This window comes from Pongo pygmaeus, chromosome 5 (genome assembly GCF_028885625.2).
Source record: "Pongo pygmaeus isolate AG05252 chromosome 5, NHGRI_mPonPyg2-v2.0_pri, whole genome shotgun sequence".
NCBI lineage: Eukaryota > Metazoa > Chordata > Mammalia > Primates > Hominidae > Pongo > Pongo pygmaeus.
The window spans coordinates 158671696-158688363 of NC_072378.2; the positions used below are offsets into that span (position 1 = coordinate 158671696).

General features: G+C 39.0%; 1 protein-coding gene across 6 annotated transcripts in view; it reads right to left on the reverse strand.

The window, feature by feature from the left end:
- Window positions 1–9313: 9313 nt before the first annotated feature.
- The window catches only part of SERAC1 (serine active site containing 1), a 57701-nt gene continuing 50346 nt past the window's right edge, over window positions 9314–16668 (reverse strand). For all 6 annotated transcript variants that reach the window (XM_054491666.2, XM_054491668.2, XM_063666772.1 and 3 more), the window contains 4 exons: window positions 15850–15947; window positions 14421–14603; window positions 13077–13220; window positions 9314–11143 (listed from right to left, as the gene is read on the reverse strand). In XM_054491666.2, the coding sequence (XP_054347641.2) occupies window positions 11007–11143; window positions 13077–13220; window positions 14421–14603; window positions 15850–15947 (562 nt within the window). In that variant the 3' untranslated portion in view covers window positions 9314–11006. The remainder of the gene's footprint in view (window positions 11144–13076; window positions 13221–14420; window positions 14604–15849; window positions 15948–16668) is intronic.

Consider the following 16668-nt stretch of genomic DNA (forward strand, 5'->3'; position numbering starts at 1 on the left):
TTCGACGTGGCGGATTGATTTCTGAAATGGTTTCATCAATATAATTTTTTTTTAAGTCATACATTACAAAATTGTGTGTGTGAGAGAGAGAGAGAGAGTGAGAGAGAAATTGATTTGCTGTCAGTTACACTCTACCTGCTGGAACAGGTCTTTGTGCAAGGCAGATCTGTGGGGGATGGTGAAGGCTCTAGTTCTAGTTACAAAGTGATGCCCTCGCCTTGCTCCTACCAAGATTCCTTAGATCTTGCTGAATAAATGTTTCACAATTTGTTGTCAGCCTTTTGGTCAATCTCTAGAGACACTGAATGATTGCTTTTGCTAATTTTGACCAGTTTAATAGATGTCTTTCTGGGGGAGAAGTTTCCCTGAGCAGCTCATACAGCTGTTCCAGAATGTAGACCTTCTGGGCTCTCCGTGTTCTGTAGCATTGGCCTGCTTGTCTATCCGTGTGCCAATACAACATTGTCTTATTTAATTTTGATATCTGATAAGCACTCTCACCATATTCTTTTTCTTTAAGAGTATCTTGGCTATTTTTGAGTCTTCGTATTCTTAGATCAATTTTAAAATCAATTGAAGTTCCACTTTTTAAAAACCTGTTGGAATTTTTGGGATTGCATGGAATAGAATAGACAGCTTTACAGTATTGAGTCTTCAGTCCAAGAACCCATCACATCTCTTCATTTAAGGTTTTCCTTGATGTTTCTTAGTTTTTAACCTGTTATAAAAAGTTTCAAACATACATTAAATCGGAAGGAATAGCCTGGACCCTCGCATATCTGTCACCTGGGATTTAACAGTAATAACACTTTGCTATATTTGCTTTATATATTTTTCCTTTGCTGAAATATTTTAAAGCAATTCTGCTATCATACTTGACTCCTCGGTACTTTCAACGTGTATCTCCAACATTTTCTTTCATAACCTTAATGTCATTATTATATCTAACAGACAATACTTATTTTAAAATTCATTTGCTATTTTTTACTAGTATACTTACAGACTTTATATATTGAATGCATCAGCAACATTGCCAAACTCTCAAAATTCTAACAATTTACTGTATTTTGATACACCTAGTATACCATCAATTATCAGATACACCATTTATGTACCATCATTCTTAAGAAGGCTTCCAACTAAATTATGACTCAGTATCTATTGTGAGATGCAGCCCAATAACAGAGATGTTCAAATATTGTAAAATGTGTCTTGGAATTGATAAAACATGGTATCTGTGGATTCTTTTGGATTTTCTATGTAAATAATCATATTAGCAAACAATGAATTTTGTTTATTCCTTTCTCATCCTTGTACCTTTGTGTCTTTTTCTTCTCTTACAGAGTTGGCTAGGACATTTAGGACGATGTTAAAAATGCTGCTGGTAGGCATTCTTGTGTTATTCCTGTTCTCAGAGGGAAGATGTTAATATTTTTATCACTAAGTATGATGTTTATTGTTGTTTTTCTTTAAATATCCTTTATTCAGAAAATTCTCTTCCTGGCTTGCTAAGTTTATCTTTTGCATGAACAGTAGTTGAATTTTATCAGAGATTTTGTGTGTATTGTAATGATTATGATTTTTCCTTTTGTTTAATATGGTGAATTACATTGATCAATTTTTCAGTGCTAAGCAAACCTTGCATTCATTGCATAACTCCAACTTGGGGAGATTATTTTATCCCCTTAAATATTGCTGGCTTTAATTTGTCAGTATTTTTGCTTGGGATTTTTGCAGCTACATCCATAAGTGAGAACGGCTTGTAACTTTCCCTTTTTTATACTGTCCTTGAATGGTTTTGGTATCAGAGTTTTGTTAACCTCATAAAATGAGCTGGGGACTACACTCTTTTCTATTGACTGGGAAAACTTGATAATATTGGAACTATTTCCTCCTTAAACTTTCGGGAGCACTCACCAGTCAAGTTCTGTTTAGGTTTGTTCTAAGCTAATTTTAATACATAAAATATAGGTCATAAATGTTCTCTGATGATTTTCAGCAGTAAGAATATACTGATAATCTCGAAGTCATAAATATGGCTAGTCCTTCCTGACCAGTAAGGAACAGTACATTGAATGCACTTGGGCCTATAGTTTGTGAGATTTTAAAACCACTTATTCTATTCGTTTTATAGGAATAGGACTATAAAAGTTTTCTATTTCATGGGCAACTTGGGTAAGTTGTATTTTCTTTGGGGTTTTCTATTAAAAATTGAGTAATATTGGCCTAAAAGTATTTATTAATATCCTTTTATCTTGTGTGCACTGTAGTAATATTTCCTCTTCCTTCCTAATATTGGCAGTTTGTGCCTCTTTTTTCACTTGACTGGTCTCACTAACAGTTTGTCAACTATTAGTCTTTTCAAATAATCAGCTTCTAGTTTTGCTGAGGTTCTATTTTGTTTTTTTCTATTTCATTAATTTATGTTCTTTTAAAATTCTTCCATCTATTTTCTTTGGTTTTATTTCACTGTTCATTTTTCTAACTTCTTGAGATGCTTAGCTCATTTGACCATATGGTCAAATGTGAAAAGAACATATATTCTGTATTCCTTGGATACAGTATAGAGCTCTAAATATTCCAGCAGGTCAAGAGAGGTATGTTAAAAATCTCTTGCGGCGTCTGTTTCTTTTTGTAGTTTTCTCCATTTTTGTATTACATAATTTTTATGTCATGTACTCACATTCATACACAATTAAAATTTACCATTTTCCTAGAGAATTTAATCTTTTTTGTTTTGTTTTTTTGAGACAGAGTCTCACCCTGTTGCCCACGCTGGAGTGCAGTGTGGCACGATCTTGGCTCACTTCAACCTCTGTCTCCCGGGTTCAAGTGATTCTCCTGCCTCAGCCTCCCAAGTAGCTGGGATCACAAGCGCACGCCACCACGACTGGCTAATTTTTGTATTTTTATTTATTTTGAGATGGAGTCTAGCTTTGTCGCCCAGGCCGGAGTGCAGTGGCACAATCTCGGCTCACTGCAACTTCTACCTCCCAGCTTCAAGAATTCTACCGCCTCAGTCTCCCAAGTAGCTGGGATTACAGGCGCCCACCACCATGCCTGTATTTTTAGTAGAATTTTTGCATTTTCAGTAAAAGTTTTGTATTTTTAGTAGAGATGGGGTTTTGCCATGTTGGTCAGACTGGTCTCAAACTCCTGACCTCAAGTTATCCACCGGCCTCGGCCTCCCAAAGTGCTGGGATTACAGGCATGAGCCACCACACCTGGCCTGAATTTAATCTTTTATCTCCATGAAGTAACCCTTTTTTTCTCTAATAATAATTCTTCTTGACCTGAAGTGTTCTGATAGCTACACCAGCTATCTTTTGGTGTTTGTGTGATGTCTTTTTCCAACTTTTTTCTGTTGTTTTTTTTTTTTGAGACGGAGTCTTGCTCTGTCCCCCAGGCTGGAGTACAGTGGCTCAATCTCGGCTCACTGCAAGCTCCCCCTCCCAGGTTCACGCCATTCTCCTGCCTCAGCCTCCCGAGTAGCTGGGACTACAGGCGCCTGCCACTACACCCAGCTATTTTTTTGTATTTTTAGTAGAGACGGGGTTTCACCGTGTTAGCCAGGATGGTCTCGATCTCCTGACCTCATGATCTACCCACCTCGGCCTCCCAAAGTGCTAGGATTACAGGCGTGAGCCACTGCGCCTGGCCTATCTTTTTTATTTTGAGCCTTTCTGTAGCCTCATGTGTCAGATGGGTCTCTTATAAACATATAGTAGGGTGTTATTTCTTATCCAGTCTGACATACTATCTTTTAACTGGGGCATTTAGTTCATTTACATTTAATGCAATTATTACTATATTTGGGTATTTGGGTTTTAATTTGCCATGCCATTTTGTGCTTTCTCTTAGTACCATCTGTTCCTTATTTCTTTTCCCCTCTGTTTGTGCCTTAAGATTTTTATTCCCCTTTCTCTCCTCTCCTAGTTTGGAATTCATTATACACTATTTTTTGTCTATTATTGGTTATCTTAGAAACAAAATACGTATCATTAAATTCTCAAAGTCTAGTGATAATCATTGTTTTACCTTCCTCCTGAATAATGCAACAACCTTGGAGCACTTAACTCCATTTATCCACCCCCAACTTATATGTTATAATTGCTGTGTATTTTAATTTTACATATTTTAACACCTACTTGATATGTTTTATAAAATTTTTATTTACTTTATCCTAGTAGTTACCTCTTTTTTCACTCCACATTCTTTCTTGAATTCCAGTGCCTCTGGCTGGATCATTTGCCTTCTGCCTTCCGTTAATGAAGGTCTGCTGGCAGTAAACTCTTGCTTTATATAAAATGTCTATTTCACCTTAATATTTTAAGTGTTTATGATTTGTACTGGATGTATAATTCTAGATTGGAAGTGGTTTTCTTTTAGCACATTGACAATATCATTCCAATGTCTTCCGGCTTCCATTGACTTACGACTTCTCAACAGCAGCAACTTTAACTGTTGTTCTTTACACATTTTTCTCTAACTGCTTTTAAGATCTTCCTCTTGTCTTGGCTTTTCTGCAGTGTCCCTATTCTTTGTATAGATGCAGATTTATTTTTATATGCTCTGCTTTGGATTGACTTCTTCAGTCTGTGGATAAGTGTCTTTCATCAGTTCTGGAAACTTCTCAAACATTATCTCTTCAAATACTGCCTCTAAGACACTCTTTTTCTCTCTCCTTCTGGTACTCTAATTAACCTTATGGCAGACTTTCTTATCTTTTTACTTGTCTATGTCCTTAGCCTCTCTCCCATATTTTCTACCTTTAGTTTCTTGGTACTACATTCTGAATACTTTCTTTCTGACCTCTCTTCCAGTTCACAAACTTTCTTCAGGTGTAATCTAATTTCAACTAGTTTCCTTGTCTAGAATCTGTTTATATTCTAGGTCAAATCTATTTTAGACTTTCTAAAACCTAAGTCATTACATAAACCTGTTTATGAAGATATTTCACCTTGTGTTTTAAAAAAAAACATGCTAAGCATAGTTGTTTAATCATCTGTGTCTAATAGTTCCAGTATCTCAAGTTTTGTTTATTTATTTATTTGGCACAGGGATCTGTTCTGCTGCTGTTCTCATTCATGGCATCTTATTTCCTTGTATGCCTGGTTATCTTTATTCACTGATGATGGTATTTTTAAACTATTTGTAGGAACGTAATTTAAAGGCTGGGGTGAAGATATCCTCCTAATTTGCTTTGGTCAGATGCCTAGACACTCCCATTCTGGAATCCTCGTATCAAGTGGTGGGCTTGAGATTCTTTGAATCACCCAAGTCACAAGCACAGTATATTTCCTTCCAGGTCACCCTTACTTTGTGTATACAGCCCTTTGCAGTCCCTGCTTAATGTGTTTGGGACTATCAGACTCCCTTGGCAAGCCCTAGTCTTTAACTTCTGTCCCTCTTACCTTGGAAATTTGCCAAAACCATAGCTCCATTTCTTGGTTGCTTCTTTTGGCTCTGCAAATGACCTCAAAGTGGGACCTTGTACAAAGAGACGCAACTAAAGAAGTTAAGTGGGATCAGAAATACAAATCCCTACTCTATGCCCCAAGCCATATGCTGGAAGAGGAAAGGCCTTTTAAAAATTATCTGGTGAGCTGTGATTGTGCCACTGCACTCCAGCCTGGGTGACAGAGAGAGACTTTGACTCAAAAATAAATAAATAAATACTATCTGCCCACAGGGGACTTTCTTTTTTGTCTGCATACAGGGGCTGCCAAATATGTGAGTGGGACCCTTGCCTCAAACCAATGTAGTTGTGCTTGCTGGTCTCCTCTTCAGTTTCTTGCCTTTTCCTGGACTGTTTTTTTTGTTTGTTTTTGTTTTTTTTGAGATGAAGTCTTGATCTGTCACCCAGGCTGCATGATCTCAGCGATCTCAGCTCACTGCAACCTCTGCCTCCCAAGTCAAAGGATTCTCCTGCCTCAGCCTCCCAAGTAGCTGGGATTACAGGAACCCGCCACCATGCCTGGCAATTTTTGTACTTTTAGTAGAGACGGGGTTTTACCATGTTGGCCAGGCTGGTCTCAAACTCCTGACTTCAAGTGATCCACCCACCTCAGCCTCCCAAAGTGCTGGGATTACAGGTATGAGCCACCATGCCCAGCCTCCTGGACGCTATTTCTATAGATAAAATAATGGGCCAGGTATGGTGGCTCACGCCTGTAATCCCAGCACTTTGGGAGGCCGATGTGGGGGGATCACCTGAGGTCAGGAGTTTGAGACCAGCCTGACCAATATGGTGAAACCCTGTCTCTACTAAAAATACAAAAATCAGCTGGGTGTGGTAACACATGCTTGTCATCCCAGCTACTTGGGAGGCTGAGGCAGGAGAACTGCTTGAACCCAGAAGACGGAAGTTGCAGTGAGCTGAGATTGCACACTCCAGCCTGGGTGACAGAGCAAGACTCTGTCTCATAATAATAATTTATTTTTGCCAATAAATCATTATTATTTTCTTTGATCAATTAAAAACATTTCATCTAGATTAATTGTCCTCACTGGGAGATTAGATCCAAATGATCTATCCTGCTATTACTAAAAGCAGAAGCCTGTTATTATTTTTTAAGATTCCTTTTTCACTAATATTCCATCTTATGTTGCAATGACTTGACCAATGAGCACAGTGGCTATGATTTGGATTTTGACTTTTATAGAGCTTTCTTTTTAAAATAAATTGTGTATCAAAGTAACAAATACTCAGCTGGGTGCAGTGGCTCATGCCTGTAATCCCAGCACTTTCGGAAACTGAGGCGGGTGGATCACTTGAGGTCAGGAATTCGAGACCAGCCTGGCCAACACAGTGAAACTCCCATCTCTACTAAAAATACAAAAATTAGCCAGGTGTGGGTGGCAGGTGCCTTTAATCCCAGCTACTTGGGAGGCTGAAGCAGGAGAATCGCTTGTACCCAGGAGGCGGAGGTTGCAGCAAGCCGAGATAGTGCCATTGCACTCCAGCTTGGGCAAGAGTGAGACTGTGTCTCAAAAAAAAAAAAAAAAGAAAAAAGTAACAAATACTCATAAAATGAAGCATTAAAGTATGAAAAGTTCACCCAAAATCTACCCAGAAGTAATCATAAACATTATTTTAGAAATCTTTCTATGTGTATTATAGCATCTGGCATTTTACTATACATATACACATAGATTTCTAGAATATATAAAACATGTTTATTAAATATAGGTTATTAAATATATATTCTAGAATACATATATATTTAATGTTTAATATTTACTAGATGACATAGTATGCTATATGTCATATAGTTCATAAATTATGTTTAATATTAATGACATATAGTATGACGGCATACTATATGTCATTATCTAATAAACTTAATTTACTTTAGGCTAAGAAGGTAAAACAAACTGCACAGTATTCCCCAATTCTTGCAGGCTTCAGCATGCTGGTCCATTACCTTTGTACCCATTTCAAGGGCAACTTACCTGAGCTTGAGCATGCCAGTCCATTACCTTTGTACCCATTTCAAGGGCAATTTAGCTGAGCACACAATTCTTTCTCTCCAACATTATTGTTTTCTAACATAAGTGTTTTTGTTTTTAGGGTTTTTGTTTGCATTTTAAAGAGTGCTATTTTCATTCCCTTTTTTTTAAATGTCTGGATTTAATTAACAAGCAAATTTGTCAGGAAAGGCACATAGGTCCCTATTCCTTGAGGTGATGTTGACAATGCCTGTCTATTGCCTATCTATTATCTTCCAATTATTTTATTTTGCTTCTGCATCTATTGTGGTTCCATATCCATCCAGCCATCTCTCTATTAATAGAATTTTCATCCATTTCTTTTTTTTTTTTTGAGACAAAGTCTTGCTCTGTTGCCCAGGCTGGAGTGCAGTGGCGAGATCTTGGCTCACTGCAACGTCCGCCTCCTGGGGTCAAGCAATTCCCCTGCCTCAGCCTCCTGAGTAGCTGGGATTACAGGTGCATGCCACCACACCTAATTTTTTTTTTTTTTTTTTTTTGTATTTTAGTAGAGACGGAGTTTCAATACGTTGGTCAGGATGGTCTCGATCTCCTGACCTTGTGATCCACCCACCTTGGCCTCCCAAAGTGCTGGGATTACAGGCCTGAGCCACAACACCCAGCCCCATTTCTATTCTTTAATGTGCTGTTTCTACTTCTGTAATTGTGCTGGTTTGATTTTCAAGTGCTTTCCACCTTTTCCTTCATTACTTTTTTGTTGTTCAGGGATTATGTTTTCTTTTAGAATTGCACCTTCAGCCATCATTTTATACAGATGCTCCTTGACTTATGATGGGGCTGCAACCCCATAAACCCACTGTAAGTAAGTCAAAAATGCATTTAACACTCTGATAAACCCATTGTGAACTCAAAAAATTGTAAGTTGAACCATCGTTAAGCTGGGTTAATAAACCATCTGTACTTGTTTATTTTGCTTTACTGTGTTACTTATGTGCTATACCATTTCTTTTAATCTTGCTTGTGTATAATAAATTTTATCCAAACTATTCTAATTTAGTTAGGAATACATTGGATATCTCTTCCACATCTTATTTTTAAAGCACAGCTGTATTCATTCTATTAAAAATTTAAGAAACAGGGTTTCCATTCCAAACTCTGAATTAATGAACAGTTGTTTCAACTGTGGTTTATCTGCCATGGTTCACAGAAAGCAGAACAAGAAAATTTACTAAACAGGGCCAGGTGCGGTGGCCCACACTTGTAATCCCAGCACTATGGGAGGCCGAGGCAGGCAGATCACAAGGTCCAGAGATCGAGACCATCCTGGCCAACATGGTGAAACCCCGTTTCTACTAAAAATACAAAAATTAGCTGGTCATGGTGGCGCGTGGCTGTATTCCCAGCTACTCAGAAGGCTGAGGCAGGAGAATCGCTTGAACCTGGGGAGGCAGAGGTTGCAGTGAGCCAAGATCGCGCCACTGCACTCCAGCCTGGTGACAGAGCAAGATTCTATCTCAAAAAAAAAAAAAAAAAAGAAAATGTACTAAACATATCTACCCCTTCTCCCCATGTTATCACATCGGGTAGTACATTCGTTGTTAGCAACTGTCATATTTGCTATATCTACTATAGCAATAAATAAGTGGGTTTTGCTAGGTTGTTGTACAATGAAACAATTAATTGTTGAGTTTATTGATGAGCCATTTACCTTCAGATGCCGTACTCCAGTTTTAGCTTTGACTATCCCATTCTACAAAAGTTCACCATCTTCAAAATTTAAGCATAGACTTACCATTTGACCAGCAATTCCACCCAAGAGAATCAAAAACATCTATCCACACAAAAATCTGTACACAAATGATCATGGTAGCATTATTTATCATAGACAAAAATGAACAGAACCTAGATGTCCATCAGCTGATGAATGGATAAAGAAACATGGCATATCATACAATGGAGTAATTTTGGCCATAAAAAGAAATGAAGTACTGATACATGCTATATCATGAATGAACCCTGAAAACAAACATGCTAATAGAAGGAAGGCAGAGAGGGCCACATATTGTATGATTCCATTTACATAAAATTCCCAAATTCATAGAGACAGAAAACAGATTAGTGTTTACTGCAGGCTTGGGAAAGCAGAGGTGGGAGCTGACTGCTCATGGGTATGGGGTTCTTTTGGGGATGATGAAATATCGTGAAATTAAATAGGAATGATGTTGCACAACTCAGTGAACTATACTAAAAACCAATGAATTGAGCCCGGGAACAATGGCTCTGGCCTATAATCGCAGCATTTTGGGAGGGTGGCTTGAGATCAGGAGTTTGAGACCTGGGCAACACAGCGAGACCCTGTCTCTACAAAAAAGTATTTATTTATTTTTTAATTACCCAGGTGTGGTGGCATGTGCCTGTAGTCCTGGCTGCTTGGGAGGCTGAAGCAAAAGGATCTCTTGAGCCCAGGAGTTTGAGGTTACAATGAGCTATGATCATGCCACTGCACTCCAGCTTGGGCAACAGAGTCAGACCCTGTCTCTAAACAAACAGACAAAAAAAATGAATTGTACAATTTAAAAGGGTGAATCTTATGGTATGTAAATTATATCTCAATAATGCTGTTACTCTAAAGAAAAGAAAAAAAGGTCATCAACATGATTTTCTACTTCTCACATGCTATAGAGGTCAATTAATACCACTTCCAAATGAGCAAGGAAGAAAGGTTTATTTAGCCAAAGAGAATCTGAGACTCTTGATACTAAGAATTACTAATTCATATAATGGCTTAGAATAGTTTTATTTCATACTGTGATCAATAATGGATTAGCTACTTTATCCTTATCTAGGACAAATTCCAAGCATAGGCAGCTACAGTCTGAAAAGAATTATTATAAGCTAGAATTTTTCTAAGAAAAAGATTTGTTCTCAGGAATACGAAAATAGATACAAGGAACTGACCCAGACATGACAATAGGTCTAACAAAGTTAACACCAGTAATAAATGTGTCAGATAAAAGGTAGAACTGAGCTAAAAACTCAAACTTTAAAAAACTGACACATTTTAAAAATGTACAGCAAATCAATACCCAGAAGTAAAAGAGTCTTGAATATTCTAGTTCATTCTTCTCTCCATTTTAGGTACTCTCTTAATGGCATTTTTATGGTAAGTTGAGTTAATGGTAGCTCTCCCCTCAGAACCTGCCGTGCCCCTCCTAGATGCACCAGGAAAGTCAGTCACAGACGGGAAAGGACACTCTCTCACAGCAGCTTTGCTCCAGTCACCAGGCCCAACACTGCGAACCATAAAGCAGCACACAGGGACTTCTTTACGCCAAAGGGGCCCAATCCAGCCCTTCCTTCTGTGCCTGCCACTTCCAGGTTGGTGCTTTACAGCGCTTGAAGGGATAACAATGTTCTGTAGTCTGCAACACACTCCAGACCATGTTGACGCTATCATCACTATGTTTGCATGATTGCTTAGAGTTTAAAAGAAGAAACAGAACACCAAGTTTCTTGCACTGAATTCACATATGAAAACTGGAAGAGGACAACTGTTAGTTTTCAAGGTCTTTGGCTAAAGCTTCACGGATGAATTGTAAAGTACGCTGGTACAAAAAAGCATCCTTTTTCTTTGGCTTACAAATGTTCAAATGGTTAACATCCACAGGAATTAGATCTCCAATGCCTAAATCTGAAGAAAATAAAAAAAGTCAATAAACCTAAGTAAAAATATAAGCTTTCCCCTTGACAATACTGAAAGAGGCCAAATGGGTAGTTCTAGACATTGCTTTGGTTGTGACAAGGGACTCTTAAAGGAACCTGAAGTTTGACTGTAGCTAAACTACATTTGATGAAACATGCAGGAATGGATTCTCAGTCAGTATAACCATAATTTTATGCTTTCCATAAACTTTTCGTATGTGTTCTGGCCTACTTCCTTATTTCAGAGCAAGCAGAGACTGAGCACTAGCATCTTCAAAACCTTCTTACACCTGCAGGTTATTACTAAGTTACTTCAGAGTTTCTATTATAAACTTCCTTTGTCCTGGTGAAATGAATGGGAATGTCTCACATGGGATCCATTCTATACCTAAATCCCAATGATCACTTTCAGGGTAAAAATGATTTAGTGCTTGAGATATTTCAGTCTAACAAAGTCCCCTTGCACGGAAGTGATAAGAGGTACTAGTGAGGCCACCTAGGTGAGGAATGCAGGTGGTGGTTATGAAGGAAGAAAAGCCTCTTGGTGACAGAATTAGGACAAGGCTATGCCACTCCAAGCAGCTGGTCCATGATATTAACTTTGCTTTTGGGCGAGGCACAGTGGCTCACACCAGTAATCCCAGCACTTTGGGAGGCCAACGCAGGAGGACTGCTTGAGGCCAGGAATTTGAGACCAGCCTGGGCAACACAGCAAGACCCCATCTATACAAAAAATTAAAAAATTAGACAGGTGTGGTAGTGTGCGCCTGTGGTCCCAGCTACTCAGGAGGCTGAAGTGGGAGGATCGCTTGAGCCCAGGAGTTTGAGGCTGCAATGAGCTATGATTGTACCACTGAACTCCAGCCTGGATGACAAAGTGAGACCCTGTCTCTTAAAAACAAAAACAAAAAACTTTGCTGTTGCTTCAAGCTTCCAAAGTCCTTTTTAAAAACATCTGGCAGCTGTTCTTTGGAACTCTTCAAGTTCTTCAACTACTAAATAGTAACTCCTCAACCTACAGCGTATTACTTTAAGGTAAAATTTTTCAGTTCTACTACAAAGTATGACATTTTTCATTTTATGTAGATAGCATATAATGAAATTAGGACAAAACTCATTATGTAGACAAAAGAACCATCTGGCAAGCACTCCAGATGCATGCTGTCCCTAGCTTGAAGGACCCAAAATGTGGCTGGCTACCACCAGAACAGCACCTAAGCCAGCCTCAGAGGCAGTAAGAAAGGGGTTCCCAGAGATAACAGGCAAGCTGAAGACGTGGCCAGGTGAGGCAAAAGCAATTCAGGTGATGAAATGTACAGGGTATCTACTATGTACAGAGTAATAGAGGAGTCTATGAAGAGAGTTAAGATCTGGGCTCCTCCCTCAAAGAATCTATAATACATTGTATGACACTAGAGAGCCAGCACTGGCCATTTCCCTCAACCCCAGGATCATGAAGAGATTGTATTTCAACACTAGTTGTTCCCATTGGAATATTTCTGGAGCTTTACTATTCCCCATGGATCTTCTATTTACGAAAGCTTCCACACTTTTAGATGATTTTCTTAAGGGTTCTGCATGTAAATATAAGTCTATTAAATAAATGCCCCTTTTGATCTAGCTGATAGAAGAGCTTTCTTTCTTTACTGCAAAAGAGTTCACTGTTGATGCCTAACTTAGAGTTAGCCAATTAACCCTTCTCATCTAATCAGTTACATAAAGGGCAGGGAGAGGTAATACCTGGGTTATACATTTACAAAGAAATTTTAATCTATTGCTGAAAAGAATAAAAGAATTCAAATCTAGATCTTCATAAACTATCTCTTAAAACTGAGAACCTGGATATAAAAATTGCTGTTTACAAGTAAATGCTAGGTATAATTAAGCATCTAACAGCCAACAAGTTTCAAAATAGTGAATACCTGCTGATTCCACAGGTACCACATGGAGCTTAATCATGCTGCCAATGTAGGTTGGTAGTGTTTCCACAAAATTCAGCACCTGGAAGTTTTTGTCTTTAGCAAACTCCAGAAAGTCATCTTGTAGTGTTTTAAGTGCAGGAGAATCTGTAAAATTATACAGAACAAGACTGTGACAAGTTGTTTACCCAATTCATAATAAAATGCATTAATCTTTCAAATTTAGAGAGGAAATTAGAATTTTGATTCAAGACGGTGGCTTGAGTACACATGTTTATTTTCTCCCCTGCCAAGAAGCCATTAAGATTCAAGGAAAAAGCTAAAACCAAGAATCGACAGGACAGTCAGCAGCAGGATAGGGTTTATCACATTACTGGGGGCAGGAAGCAGTTCCCAGGGCAGTCTGGTGTGTGGGACCACAGGGGTCCTCCAGAGTGATGATGGCACCGCTACACCCACCCCAAAGCCCAGCCTCCCATTAACAAAGGCTGTCTACAATCAATCACAGAATGCCTGTCCCTTCCCATCCCTCACCCTCACATATGAAAGAGCAACCAAGAGGCACCAGATAGGCCTATGACCTAAAAGAGATGGATCAGATAAGCAAACAGAAAAGCTGGCCACAGAAAAAAACAGCTAGATGAGGAATAGAAGGGAACTCACAAACCTTCTACTTAGGATCTTTAAAATTACTTGAAAAGATAAAGGAGCCACAAAACAAGACGAGGACATGAGTGCAGAACCAGCAGGGCACAGGAAAGAAGGCGCGTACGGAAAACACAATCTGACTCCACGAAAGGAAAGTCCAACAGAAGGTTTAGAAGAAATCAAGAGATTCTCCATAAAGTAGAACAAAGAGAAAATAGGAGCAAAAAGACACCTGGTGTATTTAGGCTCGAGCCAGGGAGTCTAAATTCTGATTAACAGGTGTTCCAGAGAGAAAACTGCTTATTAATCAAACCAAATAGAGTACTTAAAAATTAATACTAACAATCTCAAAGTTTCATTTACATTTTAACAGTTGATGATTCTCCACTCATGGGGGAGGAAAAAGCCATTTATTGGTAATTTGGAATAATATTTAAAAGCAAAACATTATGTGATTTTTCTAAGTATTTAAGATAATATTAAAATTATTGCAGTGCTTGAGTAAATCATGGCTTAAAAACAAAAAGAGAAGTTATCAAAGAAAAATCAAGCCCAACCCAAAATTTCCATGAATAGTCTAAACACAATTATACACAAATTATAAAATGAGATAATATATTCAAAGAAGAAACTTTTTCTTCTTCTCTGTATAACTGATGTTAATATAACCCCAATTTCCTTTATGACAGAAAGTATTACCCTTGCTGAGTTCTTTGACTTCCAATGAGGGGAAGAGAAGATAGCGAATATTAACAGAGTATTCAGCCAAACGTGATCCATGATGAGGGACACTATAAAAAATTATTCCTCTGGTATTGTTGATAACAGTACTCATTTCTGGCTTCGCAGAGGCTTCCAACAGCATCTTTTTGACAAGAAGACCTAGCCACAGACAAGGAAAAAAAACAATGCATAAGCTATTTTCCTTCCCTTTATTACTGTAAAAAAAGAAAAGACCAAACAAGAAATACATAAAAAGAGATGCTTTCTTTTAAAAAAATGGTTTAAACAATTCTCTGTACAGTAGTATAAGAAATAAGGCCTTAAAACACTTAATAATACTCCTGATCCTTATAGTGCAAGCCTACAAACAGGTAAGATTCTAAAAACTCATTTGTAGGGCAGATCCTCGTCTCCCAGGATCTACTGTCGCACTACAGGAACACGAGGTATTCCCAGCTGGGAGCTCCCTCAGGACATGAGCGTGGTGTGGCTGGTCTCTCAGCCTGCCATGGCAGCCCGCTGACGACCACACTGTCAGGACGGTGCCACTATTCCACAGGACACAGTCCCCCATGGAGAACACAGCTTTCACGGGAACTGTTCCTCTGGAGGCACCTTTTCTTCCATCCCCCTGCCCCGGCTTTGGAACCGATAATGAAACACAAAGATCTAAAAGATGATGACAGTAGGTCTTTGAGGAAACAAAGGGCTACACCCACCTTTGTCTCAGCAAAAATCCCCACCTCAGAGGCAATCCTGAGTGCTTCATCAGATAAACTAGGCCACGGGCTGCAGAAAGGCCTGCAGATGGGTGGTGAAAATTTCTGCAAGGTGGGTGGTGAAAATTTCAAAGTGGACTGGGGGAGTTGCACACAGGGGAGGCCATTCCATAAGTAACCACTAGGACCCCAAGAACAGACACTTGATCACACCTGCACCTCAGCAGCTCTGGGCCTGGTGTGAGCAGGCACCCAGAGTCTGGGACTGTGGGCACTAAAGCGACCACAGACTCTGCAATGGTGAGGGGGAAGCAGGAAGAATAAAGGGGCACCCCTGGGGCCACCCAGGAATGCTGAGGCATGTTGACGAGGTGGGTGTATATGAAACGGGCTGCCTCTCATGTTTATTCATTACCACTATGTGAAAGCACTACGCTGTCAAACCCATATCCCTCTTAGATGGTTTGTAACAGGTTGCCCCTTTCTAGAGAAAGGAACAGCATGGAAGAAGAGTAGTAATTTTAAAAGTCCTAGCCATAGCTACACAGATTAATTTAGCGGGGGGGCGGGGGGGGGTAAGGGAGCCGCTATTCAGTAAAATGGAAAGATAAAATAACTTTAGGTTGGCCACAGTGGCTGAAAATAACATCACAATGGCCACTTCACAAAGTTGAAGCCACACTTACCTCCCATGCTATGTGATATCCAAACCACTGGCCTATCCCCAACACCAGCAGCTCTGAGCTTCCTAAGAAGTTCATTGCTTCTGAATGCAATGGACTTTCTGAACAAAACAAAAACAGCAGGCATGACACAAGGCTATCGATCCCTTCAATTTGCTGTCTAATTTTTAGAGTTAAGAACTTTTGTCTACAGGACCAATGCTACATACTACATTTAGAGTAAGAAATACCCCCATTCTCTCTGCTTAATATAAAATACCCCTATTCTCTCTTCTTGAACTCCTGGCCTCAAGGAATCCTCCCACCTCGGCCTCCCAAAGCACGAGGATTATAGGCATGAGCCTCCACGCCTGGGATCTCTCTGCTCAATTTCTGAAATTGTTAATTCTCTATTTGTAACTTATTAACATTGGCCTAATTAGGAATATCTAAGCCCAGAACAGGCCATTCATTTACTACATGAACATTGTTGGAGCACCTGTGTCAGGCAATTTTTTCAGGTCAAACTTGGGTCTCCCTGCAACTGCCCCCCAACACTTAGGATATGTATGTCCTTTTTCATCCAAGGCCTAACAATGAAAGTATCACCAAAGACTGGTCTCTCTACCGGTAGTTAGGCTGCAAAAATATTAAGCTTTCATAATTTTGGTTTATTCTTTAGAAATACTAGGATGCTATTTAGAAACACTAGAATGAGTCAAGTTTATTAGAACTTATTCCTTCCAATGCATGCTTTTATAACTAGCATAAACAGGATGCTAATAGAATCAGAATTCGAAATAAGTAATTTTTAAACTAAAGAGGAACTTCAAAACTATCTAG